This window comes from Emiliania huxleyi (assembly GCF_000372725.1).
Source record: "Emiliania huxleyi CCMP1516 unplaced genomic scaffold EMIHUscaffold_8, whole genome shotgun sequence".
Classification (NCBI taxonomy): Eukaryota; Haptophyta; order Isochrysidales; family Noelaerhabdaceae; genus Emiliania; species Emiliania huxleyi.
The window spans coordinates 1,374,672-1,399,632 of record NW_005196021.1 but is presented as its reverse complement, the minus strand read 5'-3'; the positions used below and the strand labels follow the sequence as shown (position 1 = coordinate 1,399,632).

General features: G+C 66.8%; 8 protein-coding genes across 8 annotated transcripts; 2 read left to right on the top strand and 6 right to left on the bottom strand.

Moving 5' to 3' along the window:
• Nucleotides 1–2,462: 2,462 nt before the first annotated feature.
• On the top strand, nt 2,463–3,359 carry EMIHUDRAFT_198801 (hypothetical protein; the record flags this gene model as incomplete). The annotated part of the gene is made up of 1 exon (XM_005759722.1): nt 2,463–3,359. One exon carries the CDS (start codon nt 2,463–2,465, stop codon nt 3,357–3,359), a length of 897 nt encoding a protein of 298 aa, XP_005759779.1.
• A 72-nt stretch (nt 3,360–3,431) lies between these two features.
• Nucleotides 3,432–11,065, bottom strand: EMIHUDRAFT_448575 (hypothetical protein; the record flags this gene model as incomplete). The annotated part of the gene is made up of 20 exons (XM_005759721.1): nt 10,873–11,065; nt 10,528–10,779; nt 10,250–10,348; nt 10,053–10,133; nt 9,665–9,854; nt 9,087–9,265; nt 8,778–8,892; nt 8,489–8,572; nt 8,209–8,291; nt 7,925–7,971; nt 7,625–7,802; nt 6,525–6,983; nt 5,984–6,333; nt 5,634–5,913; nt 5,033–5,389; nt 4,616–4,696; nt 4,334–4,423; nt 3,852–4,078; nt 3,544–3,726; nt 3,432–3,492 (listed from the first exon to the last, which is right to left on the bottom strand). Exons 5-20 carry the CDS (start codon nt 9,795–9,797, stop codon nt 3,432–3,434), a joined length of 2,907 nt encoding a protein of 968 aa, XP_005759778.1. The 5' UTR covers nt 9,798–9,854; nt 10,053–10,133; nt 10,250–10,348; nt 10,528–10,779; nt 10,873–11,065.
• A 562-nt stretch (nt 11,066–11,627) lies between these two features.
• On the top strand, nt 11,628–12,544 carry EMIHUDRAFT_198799 (hypothetical protein; the record flags this gene model as incomplete). The annotated part of the gene is made up of 3 exons (XM_005759720.1): nt 11,628–11,997; nt 12,074–12,318; nt 12,392–12,544. 3 exons carry the CDS (start codon nt 11,628–11,630, stop codon nt 12,542–12,544), a joined length of 768 nt encoding a protein of 255 aa, XP_005759777.1.
• Nucleotides 12,545–12,828: 284 nt separating this feature from the next.
• On the bottom strand, nt 12,829–14,232 carry EMIHUDRAFT_198798 (hypothetical protein; the record flags this gene model as incomplete). Its single annotated transcript, XM_005759719.1, has 1 exon — nt 12,829–14,232. The coding sequence occupies one exon, from the start codon at nt 14,230–14,232 to the stop codon at nt 12,829–12,831; it is 1,404 nt and encodes a 467-aa protein (XP_005759776.1).
• A 2,444-nt stretch (nt 14,233–16,676) lies between these two features.
• On the bottom strand, nt 16,677–17,693 carry EMIHUDRAFT_198794 (hypothetical protein; the record flags this gene model as incomplete). The annotated part of the gene is made up of 1 exon (XM_005759718.1): nt 16,677–17,693. One exon carries the CDS (start codon nt 17,691–17,693, stop codon nt 16,677–16,679), a length of 1,017 nt encoding a protein of 338 aa, XP_005759775.1.
• Nucleotides 17,694–18,872: 1,179 nt separating this feature from the next.
• EMIHUDRAFT_198793 (hypothetical protein) lies at nt 18,873–19,175 on the bottom strand (the record flags this gene model as incomplete). The annotated part of the gene is made up of 1 exon (XM_005759717.1): nt 18,873–19,175. One exon carries the CDS (start codon nt 19,173–19,175, stop codon nt 18,873–18,875), a length of 303 nt encoding a protein of 100 aa, XP_005759774.1.
• Nucleotides 19,176–19,834: 659 nt separating this feature from the next.
• On the bottom strand, nt 19,835–20,899 carry EMIHUDRAFT_631916 (hypothetical protein; the record flags this gene model as incomplete). The annotated part of the gene is made up of 2 exons (XM_005759729.1): nt 19,835–20,161; nt 20,342–20,899. 2 exons carry the CDS (start codon nt 20,897–20,899, stop codon nt 19,835–19,837), a joined length of 885 nt encoding a protein of 294 aa, XP_005759786.1.
• A 1,761-nt stretch (nt 20,900–22,660) lies between these two features.
• On the bottom strand, nt 22,661–24,602 carry EMIHUDRAFT_433090 (hypothetical protein). The gene has a single exon (XM_005759716.1). It carries the CDS (start codon nt 24,567–24,569, stop codon nt 22,803–22,805), a length of 1,767 nt encoding a protein of 588 aa, XP_005759773.1. The 5' UTR covers nt 24,570–24,602; the 3' UTR covers nt 22,661–22,802.
• Between the last annotated feature and the right edge of the window lie 359 nt (nt 24,603–24,961).

Here is a 24,961-nt window from a genome sequence, read left to right as displayed (position 1 = left end):
GGCGTAGCGTCTCTACCGTCTTGTCGTCTCGGGGGGTGGCCTACGGCTACGCATACATGCAAGGAGGCCCGCCATACTGGGCTGGGTTTTTAGGCATTGTGGGGTTGGCACTCCCATCGACCCTCATGACCTCCTGCGGTCTCTGAGATGGACACCAGTGGGTGTGGGACCACAGCCAGGATACACTCGAAGGCTGGGTAAGCAGTAGAGGTCGATACTCGACGCGCCCCACATGGTATGTGTCGCTGTTGGCACGCTGTCGACAGGACGTCGAGCGACACCGGTGGCAGTGCCACCCAGGAGTGGTCGGGCCTGAGCCCTGGCCTCGACACCTCGACACCAAACCTCGACACCAACTCGACACCAACTCGACACCTCGACACCCCATGCCAACTCGACCAACTCGACACCCCTCGACACCCCTCGACACCCCTCGACGCCCCTCGACACCATCTAGGCTGAAACCATGCTCGACCGTGTCAAGGTGCCAAACTCGACACCTCGACACCCCTCGACACCCCTCGACACCGCTCGACACCCCTCGACACCGCTCGACACCGCTCGACACCGCTCGACACCTCTGATGATCCTAACACAGCAGAGATGTAGACCCATTGGAGTCAGAGTTAGAAATCAGGGTTGCAGCAGCAATCAAACTTGGCTGGCAGTACTTTCATCCCTGAGTTGCAGCCTCTCAAGTTCTAGCTCAAGTTGCAGCTCAGTTGCACCCCTGTTGATGCAGCAAACATGGCAGTACTCAGGTAGCCCTCAGGTGCTGCACAGCACCTTGTACAGTGGCAATGAATCCTCACACCAGTGAGCTTGTGCCATGAGTGCAGACCTGTGGTCCATTGCGCTTTGTGCACTGGCGACGCTTGGCTGCAACGGCGACGCTGCAGCGGCGGCGACGCTGCTGCGATGGGGTACTGGCTGCGCCCTTAGCTGCTGGACAGCACCTTGTGCAGTGGCAATGTCCACTGACTCATGGCACCAGCCTTGTGCCATGAGCGCTGTGGTCAGTTGCGCTTTGTGCGCCGGTGGCGCTGCAGGGGCGACGCTGCTGCAGCGGCGACGCTGCTGCGGTGCTGCGCCTGCACAGTACCTTTGTGCACAGTGGCAATGACTCCCGGCACTTGATGTCCTCAAATGTCCACAGAGAGTATACTGGTTGTGCTCAGGTTGTGCTACATCAACAGGGTGCAACTGAGGCTGCAACTAAGGGATGAAACAGCTTTGCAACTGCTGCCCAAGTTTTGTTGATGGGCTGCAACTGCATCCTGCCACCTTGGACACCTCGACACCTTAGACGCAAAACCCCTTGACAACACTCGACACCTGCTCGACACCCTCGACACCCTCGACACCCTCGACACCCTCGACACCCCTCGACACCCCTCGACACGGTCAAGCATGGTTTCAGCCTCGACAGGCCTCAACAGGCCTCGACAGGCCTCGACAGGCCTCGACAGGCCTCGACAGGCCTCGACACCTCTATCCCTCGACAGCAGCTCGACAGCAGCTCGACACCCTCGACACCGGGCCTCGACACCTCGACACCAGGGCTCAGGGTCGGGCGGTCTTCCGTCATGAGAGAGCCACCATGTGATCCGTATGATGATTCCTGACAACCGCCTCAGTCAACTTTCGTCACAGTTCGCGCTCTGAGAGGAGCTGCGGGTCAGTTCGACAGCTGGAGCTGTGTCGCCGGCGTGCGGCGGCCTGCCTCCGGAGGTGCCTCTGAGGTGGACATTTTTTGGTCACCGTGAGAGAACGCGTTCGAATTTTCACTCCGGAACTTCAACTCCGCACGCGCACCGGCCAGGGCTACAATAGTGCCTGTGAGGCGAAGGCGCGAGTCGGAAGGCCGCGACCGGGATTTGGTCCCGACACTTTCCTACAATCGCTGTGAACCCAGCCACGTAACGCATAAAGTCATGTCATGTAAGTTGTATGGCTATGGCCTATGGGGCAGCATCGTCCATCGACAAAAACGTGGACAAGAACGCCCCAAAATCTTTTGAAACGTCGTTTGGTGTTGCACACTCTCACGACTCACGTTGGGAGAGAGAGAGATTTTTAGCAATCAATACCAAACAACTCTAACACTCACACGTAATTTGGGGCCTGGAGCCCTGTTCACGCTTGGTCGTTGGCGCTCGCTCGGTCGCTGCCCCTGGGACTGGGTGTAAAGCCGTGTACGGTGCGACAGCTCAAGCCGCGCCCACGTGCTGCCGCATCTCGGCCGCCGCCGCCAGGGTCGCCGCCGCCAGCGCGAGAGCATCCTCCGCCACAGCTGTAGATAGATATCAATCGACACCAACCACACCTCGGTAGCGATAGTATGGCATAGACAGGAACCTTAGATGATCGTTTTCCAAACGAGGAAAAAAAGGAAGGCCTTTGCACGCATTGGCTTTGGTGCACGGCGAAAGAAAACCAATATCCGACGCAAACCTCGCTAAATGGCGCAGCTGGAGTTGGTGGCAGAGTTGGTGGTCGACGAACCCATCTCCACCCCGGGTTCTGCAGAGCCGGCGGTCGCTAACAATACACCCACAGCTCCAGCTCCCGCTGCGAGCCGCAAGAAGCGCGGCCGGCCTCCCGCCGACCCAAACGCGCAAGCGAGCTTCTTTTGCGAGGAGGCGGGCTGCGGCGCCTCGTACGTCACGTACGGCGGCCTGTACCAGCATAAGCGGAAGCATCACCCGTGGCTGATGTCGGACGCCAAGCCGGTGGCGCCCAACTCCGGCAAGCGGCCCCGCGGCCGCCCACGCGAGGAGGACCGAATACCGGACGAGCTCGAGTGGGAGTGCCCAGTCTGTGACAAGGCGTACGCCAGTTACGGCGGCCTGTACCAACACAAGCGAACCCACCACCCAGAGCTCGCCAACAAGCCCGCCCTCTGCCCTCCCCCCGCCGATAAGCCGCCGCAGCTGCTCACCTCCCCGCCGGTCGTTCAAGGGGCCTGGAGCACCGCCGCTGCAGCGCAGTCGCCGCTGGTGACTGTGACTGCTGCTACAACGGAGCCGCTGCCAGAGCCGCAGCCCGCGTCGCAGCTGCCCATACAGGTCGCCACGCAGTCGGAGGCAGCGCAGGCGGCGGAGGCGGCTTGGATGGCGGCGAGGGCGGCTCAGGCAGTCGTGCCGGGCGAGGCGCAGGCTTGCGACTCGCCGGGCGTGGGGACGCCACCCCTCTCCCCCCAGCCAGACCAGGCGGCGCCAGAAGCGCCGCTCGACAGCGCTGAGGCAGCCGCTCGCGCCGTGCTCGGCCACGAGGAGGGCGCGGTGCTTGTGCTGGAAGCGGGGGCATCCGTCTCGGAAGCGGGGCCATCTGTCTCGGAAGCAGCGCTTGCGGAATAGAGACCACGGAGGCAGTGGAGCCCTAGGTGGAGGGCTAGTGGACGGCACACACATGTGCTGTGAATATGTACGTTAAACGATAAAGAAGACGCCGACACAGAGCCGCGTCCGAGAGGGAGCAGGCTGTGCGGCCCTGCGCACACAGATCCCTATCTGCGGACGGCACGTGTGCGTCACGTGTCACCTCACTTTGAACGCCTTGGTCGGCTTTGGTGCCGGAGCGGCGGGTGCGTCGCTGGAATCGAGCCGCACGTCCCAAGTACGCTCGGCGGCGGCCCAACGCCACGCCGGCCGCAGCTGCGAGGCAGGCACTGTGTGGTGCACATTGTACTGCGGCGCGACGACGGCGTGCCTCCCGCCGCCCGCCCTGCCGTCGTAGAGCACCTAGGGGAGGGATGGACGGAGTCGGAGAGCCGCGTCCGAGAGGAAGGGGGGGAGGGGAGGGGAGGGGAGGGGAAGAGGGGAAGGGGGAGGACGCTCGCCTCCCACCACCCTTCTTTGAAGAGGAGCTCCAGGGGCGCCGACGCGTCCAGCTCGGTGACAAACTGCGGCTTGTGGCGCGGCGGCAGCGGCCGCACGTGCTCGAGCTCGACCCAATCCTCCCAAGTCGAGCCGTCGTCCTCACGGAAGGCGTCGTACCGCACGCGGAGCTTGCCGGCGCCGCGCGCCTCGCGCGTCTCGAGGACGCGCGCCGTGTACCACGAGCCGAAGAAGCCATCCTCGACGCCGGCGATCTCGACCGTCGTGCCGGGCGCAAAGTGGTGCAGCAGCTCCCGCGCGCCGCGCGCCGCGCCCTCCTGCTCCGCCCCCTTTGTGCCCGGCAGCAGCTCCGACGAGCGCCGCTTCGCCTTTGCTTTCGCCTTGCCGGCGGCTGAGGGCTTCTCGGCGATGCTCCAGCTCGGAGCGCCGCGTCGCCCAGCGGGCTCCCACCGCCAGCTCGGCCGCAGCAGCCGCGCCGGCGCACGCAACTCGACCTCGTAGCCACACAGCTCTAGCTCCCACACGCCGACCTCGCCCACGGCCCGCAGCACGGACACGGGCCACCAGCCCCGCCGGTGCCACACCTCGGCGATCGAGCCTGGCTTGAGCCCCGCGGGGAAATCGGCGGGCGGCGGCGGCGGCGGCGGCCGCAGCCGCGCCGCGGTGTGCCACTCCTCCAACAAGCCAGCCTCGCCCTCCCCGTCGGCGAGAAGGCCGGCCACGCGCACGTGCGCCTCGAGCGGGCCCGCGCCGCCGCCGCCTCGCACGCCGAGCACCTCGGCCGAATACCACGACCCCTCGAGGCCCTCGTCGGGCAGCGCTACCTCGGCGCGGCCGCCCACCGACGGCTTCCACGCCTGCTCGCTCCCAGAGTGCGGCAGGGCGGCGGCGGCCGCAGCGACCCTCGAGGCTAGCGCTGCAGGGGGAAGAGCGGATGCTGCTGGCGCCACTCTCTCCATCGGGCGGGGCACCTACGCGGTGAATGCACCAGAGTCGGGGCGTGAACACGGTATCGTCCAGGGAGCATCGCAGGAGTGCACCGGCTATGAATACAGCGGAAAACAGCTGCATACACCAGCTATGAATACAGCTGAATACAGCTGACGACGTCGTCTCGAGAGCTAGTCGGAATACACTGGGGGCTGTGTTCAACGTCTACGGCGGGGAGCCTCGACAGCAGCGGGAGCGACGACCATCGGAGCGACTGCGGCGGCAGCGAGCTCAAGGAAAGGCGGGGCTGTCGCCACCGGCATAGCGCTGGCACTTGGCGAGTCCGGCGGTGAGGGCGGCAGGGAAGGCGGCGGCGCGTTCTCCGCGCGCATCAGGAGGTCCTCCATCTCGTCCAGCCCGCTCGACTCAGCCGGCGCCACCGCCTCGGCCGATGGTGGCTGCTCGCGCGGATGCTCGTCCTCCGAGGGCGCCGGCTGGACCGCGGGAGGAGCAAGGCCCTCTGATGGCGCGGCCTCTCCGCTCCCTCCGCCCGCCGCGCCGCCGCTCTCGCCCGGGCGCTCGAGTCGCAGACGCACGCGCGGGTATCCGCCCGCTGGGATCTGCTCGCGCCGCCGCAGCGCGGAAGTCAGCCACGGCGGCGGCGGCGCCTGCGGCGGCGGCGGCGGCGGCGGCGGCGGCAGTGGCGGCGGCGACGACGCGCGCGCTCGCTTGGCCGCCTTGACGCTGGGCGGCGGCTTGAGGGGGGGAAGTAGCACCTGCGGGCGGGGCGGTGCGCCAGAGTGGGCGACCTGGGCCCTGTCCGCCCGGCCCTGTCCGCCCGCTGCGGCTGCTGCGTCCGCACACCTCGCCGGGAGGCACGTGGAGCTTCAGCCGCACGCGTGGGTACTTTGGCGCCGATGGCTTCGGCGCGGGGCGGGGCAGACTCGCGCCGGCCGCCGGGAGAGACGGCCGCTTGATCTCGCGGCCGCTGTGCCGGCTCGGCGCCGCCGCCGCCGCCGGGTCTCCGGCCGCGCCAGAGACCCAGCGAGTGGTCCGTCCGGTGGTGCGCGAGCACGCGTCGCAGACGTACTCGACGATCCGGCTGCCTTGCTTCGCGTTGATGCCGACGCACTTCCCGTGGAACCTACGGTGTGGCCGGCGCGTGGTGAGCCCCCACGGCTCGCGGGCGTGCGTCCGCTTGCCGCCGTGCGCGCCAGTCGCCGCACGTGTCGCACGAGATGTAGAACCATGTCGGGTTGTACGGCTTGCGGCAAATGCAGTAGAGCTCGCCCTGCTCCGCCTCGCGCTCCAGCTGCTTGACGAGCCGCTCGACGCACCGCCTCACCTCGGCGCACCGCCGCTCCTCCTCGCGCTCCTCGCGCTTGCGCTGCTCCTCGGCGCGCCGCTCGGCCGCGAGGGCGAGCTTCGCCTGCCGCGACTCCTCCTTCTGGGCGGCGACGACGGCGAGGCTCGCGCGCCTCGCCGCCTGCTTCGCCTCCTGCCGCGCGTCCTTCTCCGCCTGCCGCTCGGTCCGCTTGACCAGCGACTCGACGAGCTTGTACACCTACGTTGTGAATACGCCGACCTCAGGGCGGGACTACGGCATCGTGCAGAGTCTTCAGAGCACCGCGTGAACACGAGGGATGCGAATGCAGTGAATACAGCGGAATACGGCCGAGTACAGCGGAATGCGTGTCCTCTCGGGCGCTAGTGGGAAGAGATCAGTCCGTACTCCGCGTCTGGGCTTGCGCACACCTCGCGCTGCTCGCGCGCCAGCTGCTTGAGCTCCGAGCGGCTCGCCTGATGGTCGAGGAGCGCGCGGCGGCGCGCCGCCTTCTCCTGCCGCTGCCACTCGAGCGACGCCTCGAGCAGCGGCCGCAGCCGCGGGCGCTCCAGCGCGTCGACCAGCTCGCGCAAGTGGAGGAAGAGCTGCGCTGACGTGCGCGCCAGCGCCGCCTTGGCGCGCCAGAGCTCGCGGCTCGAGTGCGTCGCCCACGCCAGCTCCTCGAGGACGGGCGCGGAGCCCGCCACGACGTCGCCGCACCGCTCCGCGACGGCGCGCTGCAGCGTGCAGCTCGCGCAGAACCAGTCGCCGCTCGGCACCGCCGGCAGCTCGGGGCGCGCGCAGTACGTGTGCGTCGCGCGGTCGCACGCGTCGCACATGAGCAGCTGCGCCTCGTCCTCGGCACCGCCGCACATGTCGCACCGGATCGCCTCGGCATCGTCTGGGTCGAGCCCCTCCTCGTCGCTGCCGCCGCCCGTGCCACCATTCCCGCCCGCCGCCGCCGCGGCCGGTCCACTTCCGCGCCCACGCCCGCGCCCGCGCCCGCGCCCGCGCCCGCGCCCGCCCTTGGGCCGATCCCACGACCACGGCCTCAACGCGTCGTCCACCCCCTCCGCCCCTTCCCCCTCCGCCGTCGACGCCGCGTCGGGCCTCGTTCCGGGGGTGCCGGCGTCACCGCCCGGCTCGCGCCGTCGGTAGCCGCCTCTGACGCGCCGTCGCCGTCGTCGGCCGCGCCGGGCCGCGGCCGCGCCTCCAAGCTGCCGCGCCGCTTGGCGAGGCGCGCCGCGCGATCCGCCTGCTGCTTCGCCAGCGCCTCGCGCTGCTGCTGCTCGCGCAGCGCGACGCGGAGGTCGTTTTTGTGCCGCGTGTCGGTGCCCCCCCCCGACTGGCGCCTCCCCCCGCGGCCGCGGCCGCGCCCCGAGCTGGCCGCGCCTGCGGAGCTCGCGGCGCCGTCGGCCGTCGCCCCACCCGCCTCGGCGTCGGCCGCGCCGCGCCCCCCCCTCGCGCGGCCGCCACGCGGCTTTGGCGTCGCCGCCGCGAGCTCCTCCGCCTCGGAGGAGAAGGGCGGCACCAGCCAGCGGCGGGTGAGCGCGTCGCATACCAGCGCTTCCTCGAGCTCGAGCATCCGCGCCGCGAAGCCGGCGGCGGCCAGCCCCTCTGCCTTGAGCTCCGCCACCCAGCCGGCGCGCCGCTCGCCCCACCCTTCGCCGAGCAGCTCGCGCGGAAGCTGCGCCTGCGATACAGGAGTTCTGTGCTCACTTGAGGAGCGGGCAAGCTCTAGATTGCCGCGCCCCCGCCCAATCTCGCCCAATCTCGCCCAATCTCGCCCAATCTCGCCTCGCAGCGCGCCTCGATGTGCAGCAGCGCGTACCGAAACAGCTCCAGCGACGGCACGACGGCGCAGTCCGCGGCGTGCGCCTCGAGGTGGCGCACCACGTCGTACGCAGCGAGCCGCACGCGCCGGCCGGAAAAGGGGCAGGCCGCCGCGCTACCAAGCGCTGCATCCTCCGACGGCAGCGCCGCGTCGACCGCCGGCGATCCGCTCGCGCCCTCCCCCACCTCTGCCGCCGCCTCCTCCGCCGCGCGGCGCGCTTCGCCCAGCTCGCCGCCGCGCAGCAGCCGGCGGAGCGTGAAGTGGACGCGCCGCTCGCAGACCGGCCCCGCCGCGGCGGACAGCGCGGCGGCCACCGCCTGCAGGTCCTCCCCGCCGTACCGGACTGTGGCCACGCCCGGCACGCCTACACCCACAGGAGGAGGAGGGGTGTGAGACTCCGCTGGAGCGGCGAAGGCGAGCGCGGCGGCGGCTGGTGCGCAGGGAGGGGAGGAGGCGCGTGTGCCGAGAGGGGAGAGGTGCGAGCGAGGGGGCGGCGCGGGGAGAGCGGGAGAGCGGGAGAGCGGGAGAGCGGGAGAGCGGGAGAGAGCGTGAGAGCGACGCCTGCCCCCGGCCTCCCACCGGAGAGGCTCGGGTCTGCAGCCTCGTCTGTGGCGGACGCGTCTCGGCGCTGTACCCAGAGGGAACCTGCACCGGCGCGCCGCGGCGCGTGCGTCAAGAGGGAGGCGCCGCCGCATTGCGTGTGTGGCGCCGGGCCGCGACGCAGGGCCCGCGACCCCTCTCCCCGCCGTCAGAGCCGCGACCCGTCTCCCGCCCACCCCTCTCCCTGCCGTCCCCGCTCACACTCCGCCGTCCGACTGCCCCCACACCGTACCGCGGGCCGGACACGCACCGTCGAGAAGCCAGTAGACTCGCCCGTGCCGGTCCCTGCCGAGCGGCTCCCAGCGCAGCAGCCGGTGCGGCGGCCAACACTGCAGCCTGCCGAGCAGCATCGCCGGCTCCCACGCCTACCGGGACACGTCCATGACATGTCCGAGACATGTCCTCTCAGGTGCTCGACGACAGGAACAGGCCGAGGTCGGGGTGGGAGGACGACACGAGTACAAGCGAGTTGTCGCGGGAAAAGACGGCGGAGTCCGTGTCCTCTCGCGCGCGAGCTGGAGTGCACAAGGCGCCGTCTTTCGCCTCTAGGCTCCCGAGCCCAATCATGCGCCTCGTACCACTCGGCCCGCCGCTCCAGCGACGCGCGCAGCGACGGGTGCTCGGCCGCGCGCTCAGCGAGTAGCCTCGCGGCGAGGACGCGCCGCTCCGGGGGCAGCGTGTGGTACTCGCCACTCCTCAGCCCTCGCACGGCGAGGGCGAGCTCGGCGGTCGCCTGCCGGCGAATAGAAGGGGCGCGGGGGGCGGTGGGCGCGCGCGCGCAGGCAGCGCAGGCGGCACGACAGCCGCGGACGCGGGGGCGCGGCGCGGTCCTGCTGGTGGGTGTGCATGCGGTCTAGTGACGGTCGAGGGACGGTCGAGGAGAGGTCGAGGAGAGGTCGAGGGAGGGTCCGCGGGGAGGGTGCTGGAGAGGTCCGGGAGAGGTCCGGGAGAGTCGAGGAGAGGTGCCGGAAGGGGCGCCGTGTCGCCTGCCCATCGGCGAGCCGAAGGAGCGCCTGTCCACACAGTTCTCGTGAGGAGGGCGCGAGACGCGAGCGCGCAGGACGGGCGGGAGGGAGGGAGGGAGAGCAGAGAGGGGGGGAGAAGGGGGAGGGGGGGCGAAGGGGGGGGGGAGGGGGGGCGCCTCTGCGAGCGCCTCAGCCCACGTCAGTGCGGAGAGGTTGCGCAGGGCGTGGCAAAAGGCGGGGTGCGAGCGCGCGAGCGCCGCACTCGGCTCAAAGAGGAGGCGCAGCAGCGAGACGTGCAGCCGCATCGCCAGCGCGGTCGTCGCGCCGCCCCCTAGCGCGGCGTCGAGCGCGTCCACGCGCACCTGCGGCCGTCGAGTACAGGTGTGACCGCCTCCCGCCATGTCCACATCTACCCATGCCACTCCACGCCTAACCCTCCCCAAATCTGCGCCGCGGTCTCTCTCCCCCCCGCCACTCCTCACGCCCGCCTCTCCCAGCCCGAGCTGGCGGCTCTCGGCGCTATCTCGGCGCTATCTCGGCTAATCTCGGCTACGTCTCGCCTCTCCCAGCCCAAGCTGGCGGCCAAAGGCGCGCAGCACGCCCGCCACGTAGAGTAGATCGCCAAGCAGCGGGGCGGGCACCTGCGGCATAGCGCCACATAGCGCCGAGATAGCGCCGAGAGATCGCCGAGATCTCGCCGAGATCTCGCCGAGATCTCGCCGAGATCTCGTCGCCGGGCATCTCGTGGCCCACGAACCCTCCTCGCGCCGCCGCCCTGCGGCGGCGGCGGCAGCGCCAGCGGCTTCCAGCGGGACGCGTCGTCCGCCGTGTCCTCGCCGCGCAGCAGGCTCTGCACCTGCAGGCGTGGCGGGGACATGTGCATGGGCATGCACATGTTGCATGTTCATGGACACGTGCATGTCTCCTGTCGGACGCGTCACCACGGACCGCGGCGCCGGTGCGGAGCAGCGGCGGTGCGCGGCGGGCGAGGGAGACGCGAAGGGTCTCGGATATGGCGCGTGGCAGGCTCCGCACCTCGGCCAGCTCGGCGCTGTCGTACGGCGCCGGCTGGGGAGCATACTCCACCTCGCCGTCCTCGTTGCGGACGATCGGGAGGCCATCCTCGTCCTCGTCCTCCTCCTCCTCCTCCTCCCCCGCTGCCTCTTCGTCCTCATCCTCGTCCTCCTCTTCCTCCTCGTCGCCGTCCTCCTCGCCACCGTCTTCCTCCTCGCCGTCCTCCTCCTCCTCCTCCTCCTCCTCCTCCTCCTCCTCCCCCTCCTCCTCCTCCTGCGTTTGAGGGGCGGGAACGTCAGTGAGGGCGAGCGGGTGGTAGTGGCAGTGCCCGCCAATCCACGGAAATACTATGTAGGTGGGAGATGCCTCCTCTTCGGCATCCTCCTCGCTGCCACCCTCGTGACCCTCCTCCTCTTCCTCGTCGGCAGCGCTCTCCTCCGCTGCTTCAGAATCGCTTTCCGGTCGCCGAGATCCACGCCCTCTCGACGCTGTTGAGCTTGCTGCGCGGCCCGAGTTGGGCGCAGCGCGACTTGAGCTCAGCGAAGAAGAGTCCTGTGGCACGCGAGCGCTTGCACGAGACGCCATCCGGCGGAGCGAGATAGGCACTCACACGGGCGGCGCTGAACAAGTGCCGGCGCCCGAAAAGAATTTTCCGACGCGCACTCCAAGTGCTCCAAGTTGTACCTAACCTAAGCTAGTTGTGGGGAGGGAGGTGGGGGGCGAGCCGAGTACGATAGAGAGACAGCGGACACGGGCGCCATAGCTTCAACTCGTTAGTGCCAGTGCGCGCCAGTCCCGTGCCCAGTGTCGTGCGAGGAAGGGTAAAATTCATTCAACTCTTCCGTTACTCGCCCGCCGTTTTGTTGCCCCTCCGCTCTTCTCCACACACGTGCACACACGTCTCGGCGACCGCCGCTCGCGACGCGCCTCGCCGCCGCGCCCTGCGTGCTGCGAGCGCAGGCATGCTCAACGTGTCGCCCATCGGCCGCACGTACTTTTAGCTTTAATGGGAGAACAGGGAGAGCGCGTGTGTAGCTCTTACGAACCCACAGTACGGTTTTACGTACGTTTATGTGGCTCTTACGAAGAAAGCCGAAGGTGAACTGCTTACGGGGTTTACAATGACGAACTGCATGACTAGGATTCGATTCCTACTAAAGTTCAGGGGGACAAGGGACGCACGGCCCGACAACATGACCATGGACCAGCGGCTGCCCCACGACCTGCTGCTCTCGGTTGCGGCGAACCTGGGCCCCGCTGCTCTTCTTGTGCTCTCCCAAGTCAGCCGCGCCTGCAATGACGCTGCCAATGCACCGCAACTTTGGCGCAAGCTCCTCGAATGCGAGCTCAAGGCGCAAGCGCATCTTTTCTTCGGCGGCACATTGCCGCCACCGTCTGCCTCCGTGGGATGGAAGCGTCATTTTTTCGTGCTGCGCCGATCATGGAAGCAGCTTGCGCAGGAAAAGACCGGCCGTCTGCTCGTTCAGATCGGTGCATGCACCTTGAGACTCGCATTTGCACCCTCCTCCTCTCTCAATCCCTGCTTTTCTCTCGCCGTCTCTCTTAGGCACGCAACAGCTGAGCAACCGCACGCCTCGGACGCCGACCTCCCTATGGGGCGTATTCGACGTGATGACCAGTGGTGTCTGTAAGCCGACGACATATGACATCTACGACGTCACTCGGTTTGTCGACCAACACCTCTGCAGCAGCTACTTCTTGAGAAAGTGCGCGGGACCTGCGGACGCGACCGCGCTGTTTGAGATGGCGGGCCATTCTGACGCGGCGATCGGGCGACTGGCGATGCTGCGCGTGCCAGGCCTTGCTACTATTATTAGATTAACAACGCTGGAGTTTTCACACGACAAAGCGCACAGGTCTTGAGAACCTGAAGTACGACGATGAGCTGGAGGAGCTGCACCGCGCCCGTCAGTGGCGCCAATTTGCGAAAGCAACGGGCGAGGCTGCAGGGAGCCGGCGAGCGTGCTCTCCCACTCGACGCGGCTATTTGCGACGGCAGCGCCAGGGCTCGCGGTGATAAGTGGTTTTCGCACGTAATCTTGCGCGGAGGCGGCGGAGCCCGGAAGGCGGAAGGCGGAGCCGGTCCCGAGGTGTGCGAGTGCGACGCTCTGTTTTGGAGCTCGGAAGTATTGGTGGTCGGCGGATCGGAAGGCTTGCCGAAAGATTTCATTGTACGCGCGGGAGTCCCCCTGCGCTCTGCTATCTCCCGCTGTCTGCTCCCTCGCACCGAGTGGGTTGCCTCTCATTCGTACCTCTCCGTACAAGAAACACGGTACCGCGGCCGCCCGCGCATGTGACAAGTCATCCCTTCGGCCGCCTCTCGAGCCGCTTCGCCTTCGGAGACCTCTCCTTGCCCCGTTTGCCAAGGGTGTCGTTTCGCGTCGTTAGCCAGGCAGAGTGCTCGGCCCGCCGGGCTTTGTGCGCCACGCGGTCGGCGGCTCGCCTCGCAAGCTGCTGCTCATAGCGCGCTTGCTCCTCCGTCGAGGGCTCGAGTCGAAGCGCGCGCATCCTTGCCACCAAGTGATCGACCGCGTCCGCACTCGCGCCGCGCGTGCCGCCCGCTTGGCCGCCGCCCTCGCTCGCCGCGTAGACTAGCGCGGGCGCCGCTCTGGCCACGGCCTCACGCAGCGCAGCCACGCGCTCTGCGGGCATCGCGATCAGCTCGGCCATCATGGCGGCCGCTCGCGCCGCATATACCGCCGGGTCCTTGACAAGTGGCTGCGGCGCACCCTCCGCCCAAGCTGCCGGCGTCCAGTCGAATAGCACGCTCGCCTCGGCGGCGCGCCAGTGATCTGTCCAGAGCTCGCGTTGCTGTGGGTGGAAGAAGACTGGGATGCAGCCGAGCGTCACGGCGTCGACGATGCCCGAGCGCGAGATCGTATCGCCGGGAGGCTGGAGGCAAAAGGTCGAAGCCGCGTACAGGGTGAGCGCCGCGGGCGCACCCGAGCCTCGCATCGAGACCCAGGACCACTTGCAGCTGTTCGAGTCCTTGTCGTGCTGCCGCCTGCACTCGTCACGGATGGCGCGGCGCCAAGCGTTGAAGCCCATCGCCTCCGAGTCAAGATGGCCCCAAACAGCACCAGCGTATGCGATCCGGGTCGGGCGCTCCGCCGGTCGCGCCGCGGCAAGCGGCAGCCGTGCGTGGCCCAGGTAGGGCACGTCGAGCCTGCGGCAAAGGCTGCGTGTGCCGTCGATGTCAACGAGGCCGGGCGGGCTGCCCGAGACGCGGACGATCGCGTCGCGCGGCCCATTCTCGCGACAGCGACGCCACAGCGGTGCGCACAGCGAGTCGCGTTTGCCGTCAGCGTCGGGGCCGTCCATCGCCACGATGGGCTTGCCCGGGCAGAGCCGCTCCCAGTCGGCGCGGTTGCAGTCGCGGCCAGCCGCAATCGAGCCGAAGGGCGGCGAGGCGACCACGCAGCACGACGCCGCGCTGAGCTGCCGCGTGCGACCCGAGTGGCGTGCGAGCCGATGGATGAGCACCGGCACGAGATGCCTCCAGTGCGTCATCTGGAAGCCGCCGCCGGCCGGGAGTGATGGGATTGTTTGCCCCCACGGCGGCGGCGCTGTGGCCAGCAGACGCGTCGCATTGTCCTCCTCGAGCACGTAGAAGAAGCCATTTCCAACGGCGTCCTGAAGCTGATCGAGGTTGACCTCGACGGCCTTCTGAAGGCCATTCGCGACCACAGCAAGGTGCGCGCTCATGCCGCGCAGACGCCCCGCGCCACTGCCATCAGCTCCACCATTGAGCCCCGACCGCACAGCCGCTCACACCCGCCCTCACTGCCACAATCCTCGCCTCTGCTACCCTCTCTCCCACTCCGCTGCCGTTCTCTCCGCTGCCCTCGCTGACGTCGCCCTTCCTGCCAATGAGGACTTCCCCCAAGACCAAGACCAAGGGCTCCTCCTCCTGCCCAGCCGGCCCATGCGCCGCGCCGGCTTCGTGCTATCCAACATGCTCCACTACGCGATCTGCATCACTCCGCACCCGAACGCGGTGCCGCTCTTCGGTGTGTTTTGCTACACACGCCTTGACCTCCCTTGACCATACCCCCCCACCCGTCGAGCAGGCCGCCTCCGGCGGCCAGGACCATACCCCCCCACCCTTTTGGCCGTGACGCCACCATACCTTACCCCGTAAAAGGTCGAATCCTGCGTGCTGCATAAAGTTCACAATATGCGCGTCTCATTCGCACTCACAGCACTCACAGGCGCGCTCTCGCTCTCGCTTCTCATCCCTCTCCGCTTTGCACGCTCTGCATCCCCAGAACGCACTTCTCGTGGCGGGGCCCCTCGTTCCCCGTTTCTTTTCCCCTTCTAGAATACGCCTGTGGTGTGCCAGTCATCCGGGGGCGCAGCAGTCGAGGGCGGGTGATTGGGCCTTGGTCTGTCGTACGGGTCGCCCACCCACTCTCAGGCGCGATGTTTTTTCTTTTTTCTCGCTTGCTGTCTCTCTTCTGGGGGGGTGGACACTAGCGAGGATACTGATTACACTGTGTCTTCATGGGGAACCTACGCGACTGCACACACACACAATTCCTCACGCGAGATTCGCGGCATCCGCGCCGTCAAGCTCGGGCGGATACCTGCCGAGGGCCACCTTCCCGTGCCCCCAGCACAAGTTGTGAAACAGGTCCACCTCCGCCTTGCCTGTGGTCTTGGCCTGCAGCTTCACCGCCCGGATGTGCGCGTCGTAGAGGGCGCCGTCGGACTCGGAGCACTGGAGGTGCGCGCGGTGACCCATGTACAGTCCACGCGCACGCCTCACTTTTTCACACAGCCTTGTTTGAGTATTGAGAAGGAAATACTTGCATGGATCAATCAACCTCCTCGCTTTCACAGACCTTGTTATTGAGAAGAAAATACGTCCTATGCGCTATGGCGCTGTGCGCGCTGGTCTGTGAGAGGTTGAGGTGCGAGCGGCCTGGAGGCCCTGGGGATGGGGGGAGACTACCCGTTCACACCGCCGGGGTCCGTCCGGAAAAAGGCCCGAGCCCCTCTGGGCCGGCGCGGGGGCCCCAGAGGGTGTCCATGCGGGGGGGGGATGGGGTCCCATGGCCCGCCGCAGGCGCCGATTTTTTGGAGTTTTTTTCTTTTTTCGCGATTTTTTACTTGTTTTCATGGGAATTCGGCGTACTTGCGGCCATGCTATCACGCCTTGCGACAGCCTGTCGGCGCAGCTGACCGTGCCATGATGCACAATTGATCACCTGCATAGCTCGCGGCCTTAGTATCAAGCATTCAGTGACGACCTGATCGTACGGCCAGTAGGAAGGTGTCCTTCCAACGTGTGCACGCTTCTGGCGCAATGCGCGTCGCCTCGGATTGGCTGCTGGCACTCTCGAGGCTATGCCTACACAGCCTCGCGCGCATGGGCAGTCAAGAGGGACCACGCACCTTCTCAGGACAGCGCCGGTGCCTCTCTCTTGGACCGGCAAACTTGGTGGTCTCGTGTCACCGATGTGGGACCAGTGCGGCATCGCGCCATCGACAGCTCTGAACTGCGCCTCACCACTGACCGGGAAGGCCGCCAAGTGGGCCAGCACAGGTCGCACATTGTGGCAGCAGTCAGCAGTGCATGGCTGATAGCTAGAGCAGCAGCGTCAGGGTCGCAGGGTCGGATCGTGTCAAGCCTCTCGCCCGGCCGGCCGCGTGCAGACGTCGGCCTGTCTGCTGTCTGGAGTGATCTGTGGGCGGTCAGTACGACCGATCAGGTCGGAGTTTTCTGATGGTTGGAGGGTCTATCTGTATGTACTCCTCGAGATCTCTCCAAATCTGCCCTCTGATCAACCGTGATCATTCGGGAAGTCGGTGCTCTGAGCGACTCTGAGCGCCGGAGCCCCGTTTCCGCACTGCGGCGCGGCGCACGGTGCCTCCGGGGGGCCCCGCGCCGGCCCAGAGCCGAGCCCCCAGGTGCCAGGATTTGCATTTGGGCCGCCGAGAAGGACAAAAAAGAAAAAGAAGGCACATGCGGACTGCGACTGGCGCGTGCTAGCACTACCCTCTACCGCACAGCCACAGGCAAAGAAAAAAAAGGCCGGCATTTCGCCTCTCTATGAGTGAGCTGTTGCGCTGTATCTGTACAGAATCAGAAAGGTGAAAAAACTGACGAAGACATCCCAAGCGAGGGCGCGCACGCTGACCACCTGTCATATGCCATATCGCGTGGATATGTGCGTGGTCGCGTCGCGGAATGTGACGCCACAAAAGTCTTCCACAGCTGTCCGCACGTCGTTCATGTTGCGCGCGACCGCGTCGGCGGGCACCGCCTTCGGATAGCCAGGGACGTCGCGAGCAAAGTAGCAGGAGGGCATCCGGGCGGCGCGAGCCGCAGCCACGGCGCGCGGCTCGGCGGATAGAAGTAGAATGGACGAGAGCGGCAGCCCGACGGCGTCCCCTGCCGCCTCGAGGGCGGCGGGATCGCCAGCATAGAGCTTCGCTGCGTCGGCTGGGGACAGAACGTGACACCACGCCTCGAGCTGAAACTGACGGGTCAGCTCCGCCGCCCGGTCGGCCGCCTCCTCCACGGTCGCCGAGCTATCGTCGAGCAGGATGCGCCGGATGCCGCGCACGTCGAGATACTGGCACAGCTCTCTCGCGCCCGACCGGAACCTCCAGCCGGTGGGCGACACCGCTTTGGCCGCGGCGCCCGCGATTGCACAGTGAACCGCGGCGTCCTTGCCAGCTGCGTCGCTCTGGTGCGGCAGCCCCGACCCCGTGCGCAGCCGCATTTTGTCGGCATACTTGTCGCGAATGGCCTTGACACGGTCGGCCGCCGCGTCTCTCTGATCGTCGGAGGGGCCTGCCGCTTTCTGCGCAAAGCTCGGCACCGCCGCGGAGGCAAAGAGCGGCCCCGAGAGACCTCCCGAGGCGTCCTCCTGGTCCTCCTCCGCTTGCCAGATCTCAGCCAGCCGCGCCTTGAGCTCCCAGGGCTTGCCGACAAGAGGCGCGCCGCGCTTGGATAGCTCCTGCCGAATTTCTGACTGGAGGAGCACCTGGACGTCCCGCTTTGCAATCTCCTCGGCGGCGCTGCGCAGCTTGATCGGACCCCACAGCGTCTCCTGGCGCTTGGCCTTGGGCTCGAGAGCAGAGCGCTCCAGCGCCGCGATGTCGACTACTGCGGCACGGAGGCGCAGGTGCTTGGCGACCGTCCGGCAGGAGAGCATGCCGCGCAGCGGCGCCGCCAGGCGCCAGCCCGCGTGAACGAGACGCGGCAAAGCCGGCAGAAGAAGCAGGTGCCGGTTCAGCCGGTTTCTGGGTTGGCTGGTTCGCCTGTCCGCAGCCACTCCAGCTGCTCGGTGTGAACAGAGTTCGTACGGTGTTGTGTGCCGTCAGAGTGACTCTCTGTGTGTCAGGGATAGTCAGGGCCGTCCATCAGAGCTCCAGTAAGCTCGGAGACACCCCATTAGCGCGGCTCGACCTCTTTGAGTCACTGCCTTCCCAGCGGTTTGGCTGTAGAGCAAGAGAGACACATTTCTTGTTGGCTTCTAAAAATCTCTCTCTGTAGAGCCTCTACTGTCTACAACAAACTCTACAGCAAAATCGCGCTCTACATCGCTCTACATCGGACTCACATCGTCACGCGCCGGATGTAGAGCTCTACAGCTCTACAGCGCTCCAGAGCGCTCTACATCTCTACAGCTCTACAGCGCTCTACACTCTACATCCTCTACACCCTCCCTCAGCGCGGGGGCCGCGTCTGTGGAACGTCCGGCTCCGGGCCCTCGCCCTCTCCCTCCAAGTTCTCTGGAGTCGCCTCGTGAATAAACGAATATAGAGCGGTGGTTGGTTAGGGTAGCACAAAGTCACCGTCCCACCCAGAGACCCAGACCCACGGCTATCCCACGAAGCAAGTTACCGACAAACCCCTAACCCGCAAATCTCCGCTCACAGCGCCACAACGACACGTCGAAAAAGGCCCACTACGTCCCACCGGCAGACCCTCGAGCCAAGTCGTCGCACGACGCACGCTCCCCTCTCTCCTCCCCCGCGAGCCTCCCTCCGCCCCCCCACCCCCCCTGCCCCCCTGCCCCCCCTTACCCCTCGGGCCAGCCCGCCACGTGACCGCCAGCTTGGTGGCGGCAGTGGGCGCGCGCTGCAGCCCTCGCGAGGAACGTAGCACCCCACTACTCTCGCCGGCCGTCCCGGGCGGGCGGGAGGGCCGGCGCGCGACCGCCGACGCCTCAGAAGGGCAAGTTCGGTGGCGCCATCCGTTGCGGCTGGTTGTTGTACATCGACATGATGTCCTTCTTGCTGCCCGGAGCACTCTTCGACGGCTGCAGCATGCCGTTCGCGGGGGCGGCCGCCGCCGCTCCGCCGCCGACGCCCACCCCGAGGCCGCCTACTCACAGCGCCAGTCGTGAGAGAGAGACACTGCGCCGCGCCGCCGAGGCGCCGCCCGACGCGCCACTGCCCATGCTCATCGCGCCGGGCATCCCGTGCATGAGCGGGTTGGGAGCGCAGCCGCCTCCCATCTGGCCCATCTGCCCGCACATGCCCGGCGGGGGCATGCCGCCCATGCCGCCCATGGGCGCGCCGCCGCCCATCCCGCCCACCCCGCCCACCCCGCCCATGCCGCCCATCGCGCCCATCGCGCCGCCCACACCTCCCATCGGAACCATGCCGCCCATCGGGCGCATGCCAACCATGCCGCCGCCCATGCCGCCGCCCATGCCGCCGCCCATACCGCCACCCATGCCGCCACCCATGCCGCCGCCCATGCCGCCGCCCATCATGCCCATGGGGGGGCGGGGCGCCGGCGGCGGCATCATCGCGCCCGCCTACAGAGACCAGAACCACCGCCTCGATCGGGTCGCCGTCGGTGCTTGAGCTGCAGGACGGGACTACAGCCGAGATGCAGCCGAGATGCAGCCGAGATATAGCGAGGCGGGAGGAACTGCAGCACGGGACTACAGCCGAGATACAGCCGAGATACAGCCGAGATACAGCCGAAGGGAAAACGTGGGGCAACGAGCGGCGCGCACCGGCAGGCCCTTGAGGCCGCCGGCGCCGGCGCCGGCGCCGCCACTCGAGCCGACGCCCATGCCCGCAAACGAGCTTGAGAGTGCGGCGACGCCGCTGCCTACGTCACCACGGACGCGCCGAAGTGAGGGAGGGAAGAGACGGCCTCGTGCAGTGCACTCGTAGCACCGCGTGAACACGAGAAGCTACGGATACAACGGCTCCCCGCGGAATACGGCGGAGTGACACGAGAAGCTACGGATGCAACGGCTCCTCGCGGAATACGGCGGAGTGCAGCGGACTCCGTGTCCTCTCGACCGCTACTAGTCGGAAGGTGTGCCCGCGTCTAGGCGGTGGTGCCAGCCGAGGCGACGCACGCGCCGCTCGGGGCGGTGAAGGACTTGCGCAAGGGCGGCGCGGAGGCCGTCCCCGCCGGCGCCGCGGAGACGAAGTCGTCAAACGCGGCGCTGGGCGAGGCGGGCGGGAGGCTGCCCGAGGGGGCGGCGGAGAAAGACGCCCATCCGTCCCGCGACGACGACGCGCGCTTCGGGGGCGACGGCGCGGGCGGCGGCGCGCTGGAGAAGGTTTGCCAGCTGTCGGCGCCGCCGCTCGCCGCCGCCGCCGGCGCGGGCGCAGCGGAGAAGCTGGCCCAGGCGTCTGGCGTGCCCGCGGCCTAGGGATACACAGGTGCAGACGCCAAGATGAGGGCGGGAGGCCGGTGTCGGCCGTGTACTCAGAGCACGCCGTGAAGACGAGGGAGGCGAAGCGGGTCGCATACAGTCGAATGCGGCTGAGCCCGCGCGAGCGCTAGTTGGAATACACGAATCCGCCTTCCGCTTCTACGGCCACCGGCCTCAAAGGCGGAAAAGCCGCCGCCAGAGACGCCCGCGCTGCGGTCGACGGTGATCGAGTCCCCTCCCAGCAGGTCCATCCCCCCCGCATAGGAGCCCGGCGCCGAGGCAGAGTAGAGCGTCGCCGGCTCGGCCGGGGTGGCGTTGCCCGGCGGCGGCGTCGCGCTGCCGGTGGGGCCGGGCGAGGGCACGTCCGAGTACCAGCGCTTCTCCTCGTACGCGATCCGCACAAACTCCTTGAGGTCGTTGGGGTGGCAGCCCTTGACGGGCCACTGAGGCGAGTCGGCGGGCAGCTTCGCAAAGTACTTCGCCATGTTGGCCAAATTGCCGCCTCCCGCCGCCCCTGTGAGCGCCCGCACCTCGTCCTTGTTCCAGTTGGACATCGTCACGCTCTTGCACCGGTGCGAGAAGGCCTGGTGCGCCGACTTGCAATCGCCGCACACAAAGATCTGGAACTTTACGCAGATCGCGTTGTAGCCGAGCCGGTCCTCGTGCTTGCAGGTGGCGCAGCGGCGGTTCTCCGGCAGCCGCCGAAGCTTGGCGAGCTCCGCCTCTGCCATTGTTGCCCTGGCGCGGGCAGCGGGAGGGCGGCTCAGGGCGGCGGTGGGGAGGGCGACGGCGCATAGGGCGGCGGCGGTGCTTTAAGGTTGACGGCCGGCGGGTTATAGAGGTGCCTGTGTGCGGGTTTAGAGATGCACAGAGACGGCGGCCTTGCCAGCTTCGGCGCCTTCACAAGAGGTTGGTAAAAGGAGTTGTTTTTATCGAGGGCGGAGGGCAGACGGCCTTGGTCGCCCGCATCCGCCGCATCAATTCCCCTACGACGAATACAGTGGAGGCGTGGCAGCTCATGTGAGCTTGTTTGTGTCTGTGTGTCGCTCGTGCGTGCGTGTCGTCATCATCTGTCTTGAGTGTTAGAGTTGTTTGGTATTGCTAAAAATCTCTCTCTGTTGTTGTCTTGCGTCCACCCATACCGCGTTGGTGTCCAGTCCGAGCCTGGCTGTTCTTCACCTTTCTACCTACCTACCTAGCTCATACCGTTTCACGCATTCCTCAAAATTAAGAGAGAGATTTTTTCAAAATTAATGACTTGAGGAAGAGCGTCCAAGATGATTTGTAGCATAGGATCGCTGTCGTAATAAGCTCGCAACCTTGCGTAATAGCGTTGCGCAACTGATTTTGTAACGTTCGTAACGCCTCGCATTTTGCGTGCACATGCTTCCTGCCCAGCGGCGCACGCGACAATGTAACACAGGCAGAAACATCATGCTGCTGTTGCTCAGTCCATGGCTTATGGATCCAGCCTCGTGCTTTGGCCAGGCGCAGCCGTATGATGAGTGCACGGGAAGTTACTTGGAATGTGTGGACGCCGACGCAGATGGCCGACTAAGTGCTCAGGAGCTCCCCCCTTGCGCACTGGAGGCGTGCGACCTGAATGGAGATGGCAACGTTACGCTTGGGGAGTGTGCGACATCCCAATGTGCAAAATGCCGGGCGCTGGCTCAGCCACTCGCCATTCCCAGTGCTCGACGACAGCTGAGGCGACGTCCTGTCAATGGTCAAGGCAGTTTCGCTCAGGTGGTATCCTTTTGTGCCATACGATCGAAACGTACCGCTCGTATCGTACGCCACATGTCACGTCTCAGGAGCAGCACGACCTATGCCTCTGCATCGCGATGGGCACGTGCAGCGGAGATGATAGCGACGTGCCCATATTCGAAACGGACGAAGGAAGGCTCTGCACTCGTCCGGCACAGAACAGCGATGAAACAAGCAGAGGCGGTGGGGCCTGCAGCTGCGGCCACAGCAGCAGAAACACAGTGTTTGGCCGTGTCAACGGCGACCTCCGAAAGTGCTGCCTGGACGAGATGCGCATTGAGAACGGTTCGTGCTGCTACCCAGGCTGGATTGTCGATACCGAAGGCGGCGCATGTTGCGACCCAAATAGCTGTTATTGCTTTGCGCTGGTCATTCGGCGGAATAGCCCCCCTACAAAAGTGGAGTTTTTCGATCCGGGAATGTCGGAGACCGTGCAATCACTACGGTCTTGGATGGCGTCGGGTTGTGAGGGGTCCGGGTGTGGCGGTAGCTCGGCCTCGGGGTGACTACTCGGGGGCGGCGCGGGGGGCGGAGGCAAGGGCACCTTAAAAAATTGATTGTGTTGTTGTTGTTATGTCTTGGAGTGAAAGTTTTCTCGACGAGGTGGGGATCCTTGATGAGGAGATTCCCAGATTCTCTCCACAGATTCCACCCCCGAAAAACCTGCCCTTCGTGAATTCATTGCGGCCGCGGGTTTGCCACTCGGATTACTTTTCCCACCAAAGTGAAGCCGCACTTCGCAAATTTTCAACAAAAGAAACCATACCAGCGACACTATGGATTTCGGGTGGCACACAGGTTTGTACACATGCTCATGCAACGTACTCAAAAGTATGTGGGGGTGGTGAGCCTGAGCGGCTTGTCTCATCACACCCGCGCAGCTTTGCCGCCGCCGCCCTTGCCGTAGCCGTTGCCGCCGCCGCCCCTGCCACCGCCGCCGCCCTTGCCACCGCCGCCCTTGCCACCACCGCCGCCCTTGCCATCACCGCCGCCCTTGCCACCGCCACCCTTGCCACCGCCGCCGCCGCCCTTGCCACCACCACCTCCGCCCTTGCCGCCGCCCTTGCCCTTGCCCTTGCCGCGCGAGTAGCCGGCCTCCGCGGCGCGCTTCACGCACTCGGCGATCCACGCGTCCGTGGTGGCGCCCATCCGCTGGCGCGTCTCGGGCGAGCAGCCGGTGGCCGCGGCGTACGCGTCCCAGCTCGCCGGCTCGGCGCTGCCCGTGAGCTCCTTCCACGCCGCCTGCAGCGCGTCGAGGCGCTCGGGCACCCGGCCGTTCGACGCGTCCATCGCCTCAGCGGTCGAGGCCGGGGCGTCGCCAATCACCTCACGCAGCACCGTGAGCTGGAAGAGGAAGATGCCGCGGCTGACAGCGGTCGCCCGGAAGACGGCCGCCGCCTCCGCTCGGCACTCGCCCTGCCACCACATCACGCAGCGCACGAAGCTCTCGTCGAGGTAGGCGTCGACGAACTTGGCGCGGTCGTACTCGCCGACGAGCGCCGTGGCGAGCGCGAGCAGGCAGCCGACGTCGGGCACGGCGCGCTTGTGCCGCGCGGCACGGTCTTCGATGAAGCTCTGCACCGTGCGCACCGCCTCCGCCCGCAGCGTGCCGTCGGTCGTCACGCACCAGTGGAGCGCGCGCCAGAAGGAGGAGAGCGCCTCGAAGAAGGCGATCGCCGAGGCCTTGTCGCCGCGGTTGATCTCCACGACCATGGAGTTGATCAGCGCGGGGAGCACGGCGAGCGGCGGGGAGAAGCCGCCGCTGCCGCCGGTCGCCTTCGCCAGCTCGGCGAGCGACGCCTTCATGCGCGCCGCCCACTGCGGGCTCTCGCTCGCGTGCGCGGGGTTGATGAAGGCGGGCAGCCAGTGCGTGAACGGCTCCTTCTGCGACGTCTGCCGCAGGCCCTGCTCGTGGAAGGCCGACCACGAGATCAGCTCGCCGAAGCTTTTCGGCTTGCCCTTCTCGAAGTACACGCCGTAGCCGAGCGTCGCCTCCTCGTGCGTGAGCAGCGAGAAGTAGCACCGCGCGACCGGCGTTGCCGCCAGCGGCGTGGCCTCGGCCAGCTCCGTCGGCGTCTCCGTCTCGAGCGGCGGGTACGGCGCTTCGCCCGAGTGCTCGTAATCGCCGATCTCGCAGCGGTAGCTCCGTGCGCGCTGGTACAGATCTCGCTTCTCCCGCGGGCTCAGGCTGCCGTCGAGCTCCAGCAGGAGCGCCTGCAGGTTGAGCAGCAGCGTCGAGACCGAGTACGCCGGACTCCACCCAGATCCGCGCTGTCCGGCCCACTCCCTGTGGTGGTGCCCAAAGTTTCCGAGGATATCGAGGCAGATTATTTGGGCGCCCTTGAGCTCCGCCCCGTCGTGCTCAGTGCCGATGCTGCTGGCGCCCATGCGGTACGGCCAGTGGACGAGGAAGCCAGCGTTAGGTGCCGACGCAGGATAGTCTGCCTTGAACTGGATGACCAGGTGCATTGGCGCAACTAGGAGCGTCGACGTGTCCACCTCGAGCGGCACGGCTATGTTGGCGTGCCACACGAGGGCGTTGTCTTCGTTAGGGACCGCTGAAACACTCGGGATGGGCGAGGCGAGGAGCTCCTTGTACTCCTTGGCGAGGCGCTTGAGGGCGGCGTGCGACATGGCTTGGGCGGTGCTTTGTGTTTGTCTGGGACGCGTCGATGGGACGCGTCGACGCCTTGACGACAGACTTCACACATTTTTTTCTAAGCGCCTCTCGAGCTTGAGGGGTCGAACGAAGGCCGAGGCATCGCAAATAACATGGAGTATCCGCGGGTCGGGAGGGGGGAGGACGGCTTTTAATTATTTTTTGTCGAGAGAGTGGCCGCGACCACGACACAGCCACGACCGCAACCACGACCCAACCAACCCAACACGCAGAATGGCTTTCGCGAACGCGATGGACTCGCGCATCATCGGAGAGAACGGCGCTCCGTCGCTTGCCACCACGGGCAGCAAGCTCCTCGACCTGCACACGGCACTCGTGCGCGGACTCTCGACGTCCGCGCTCGAAG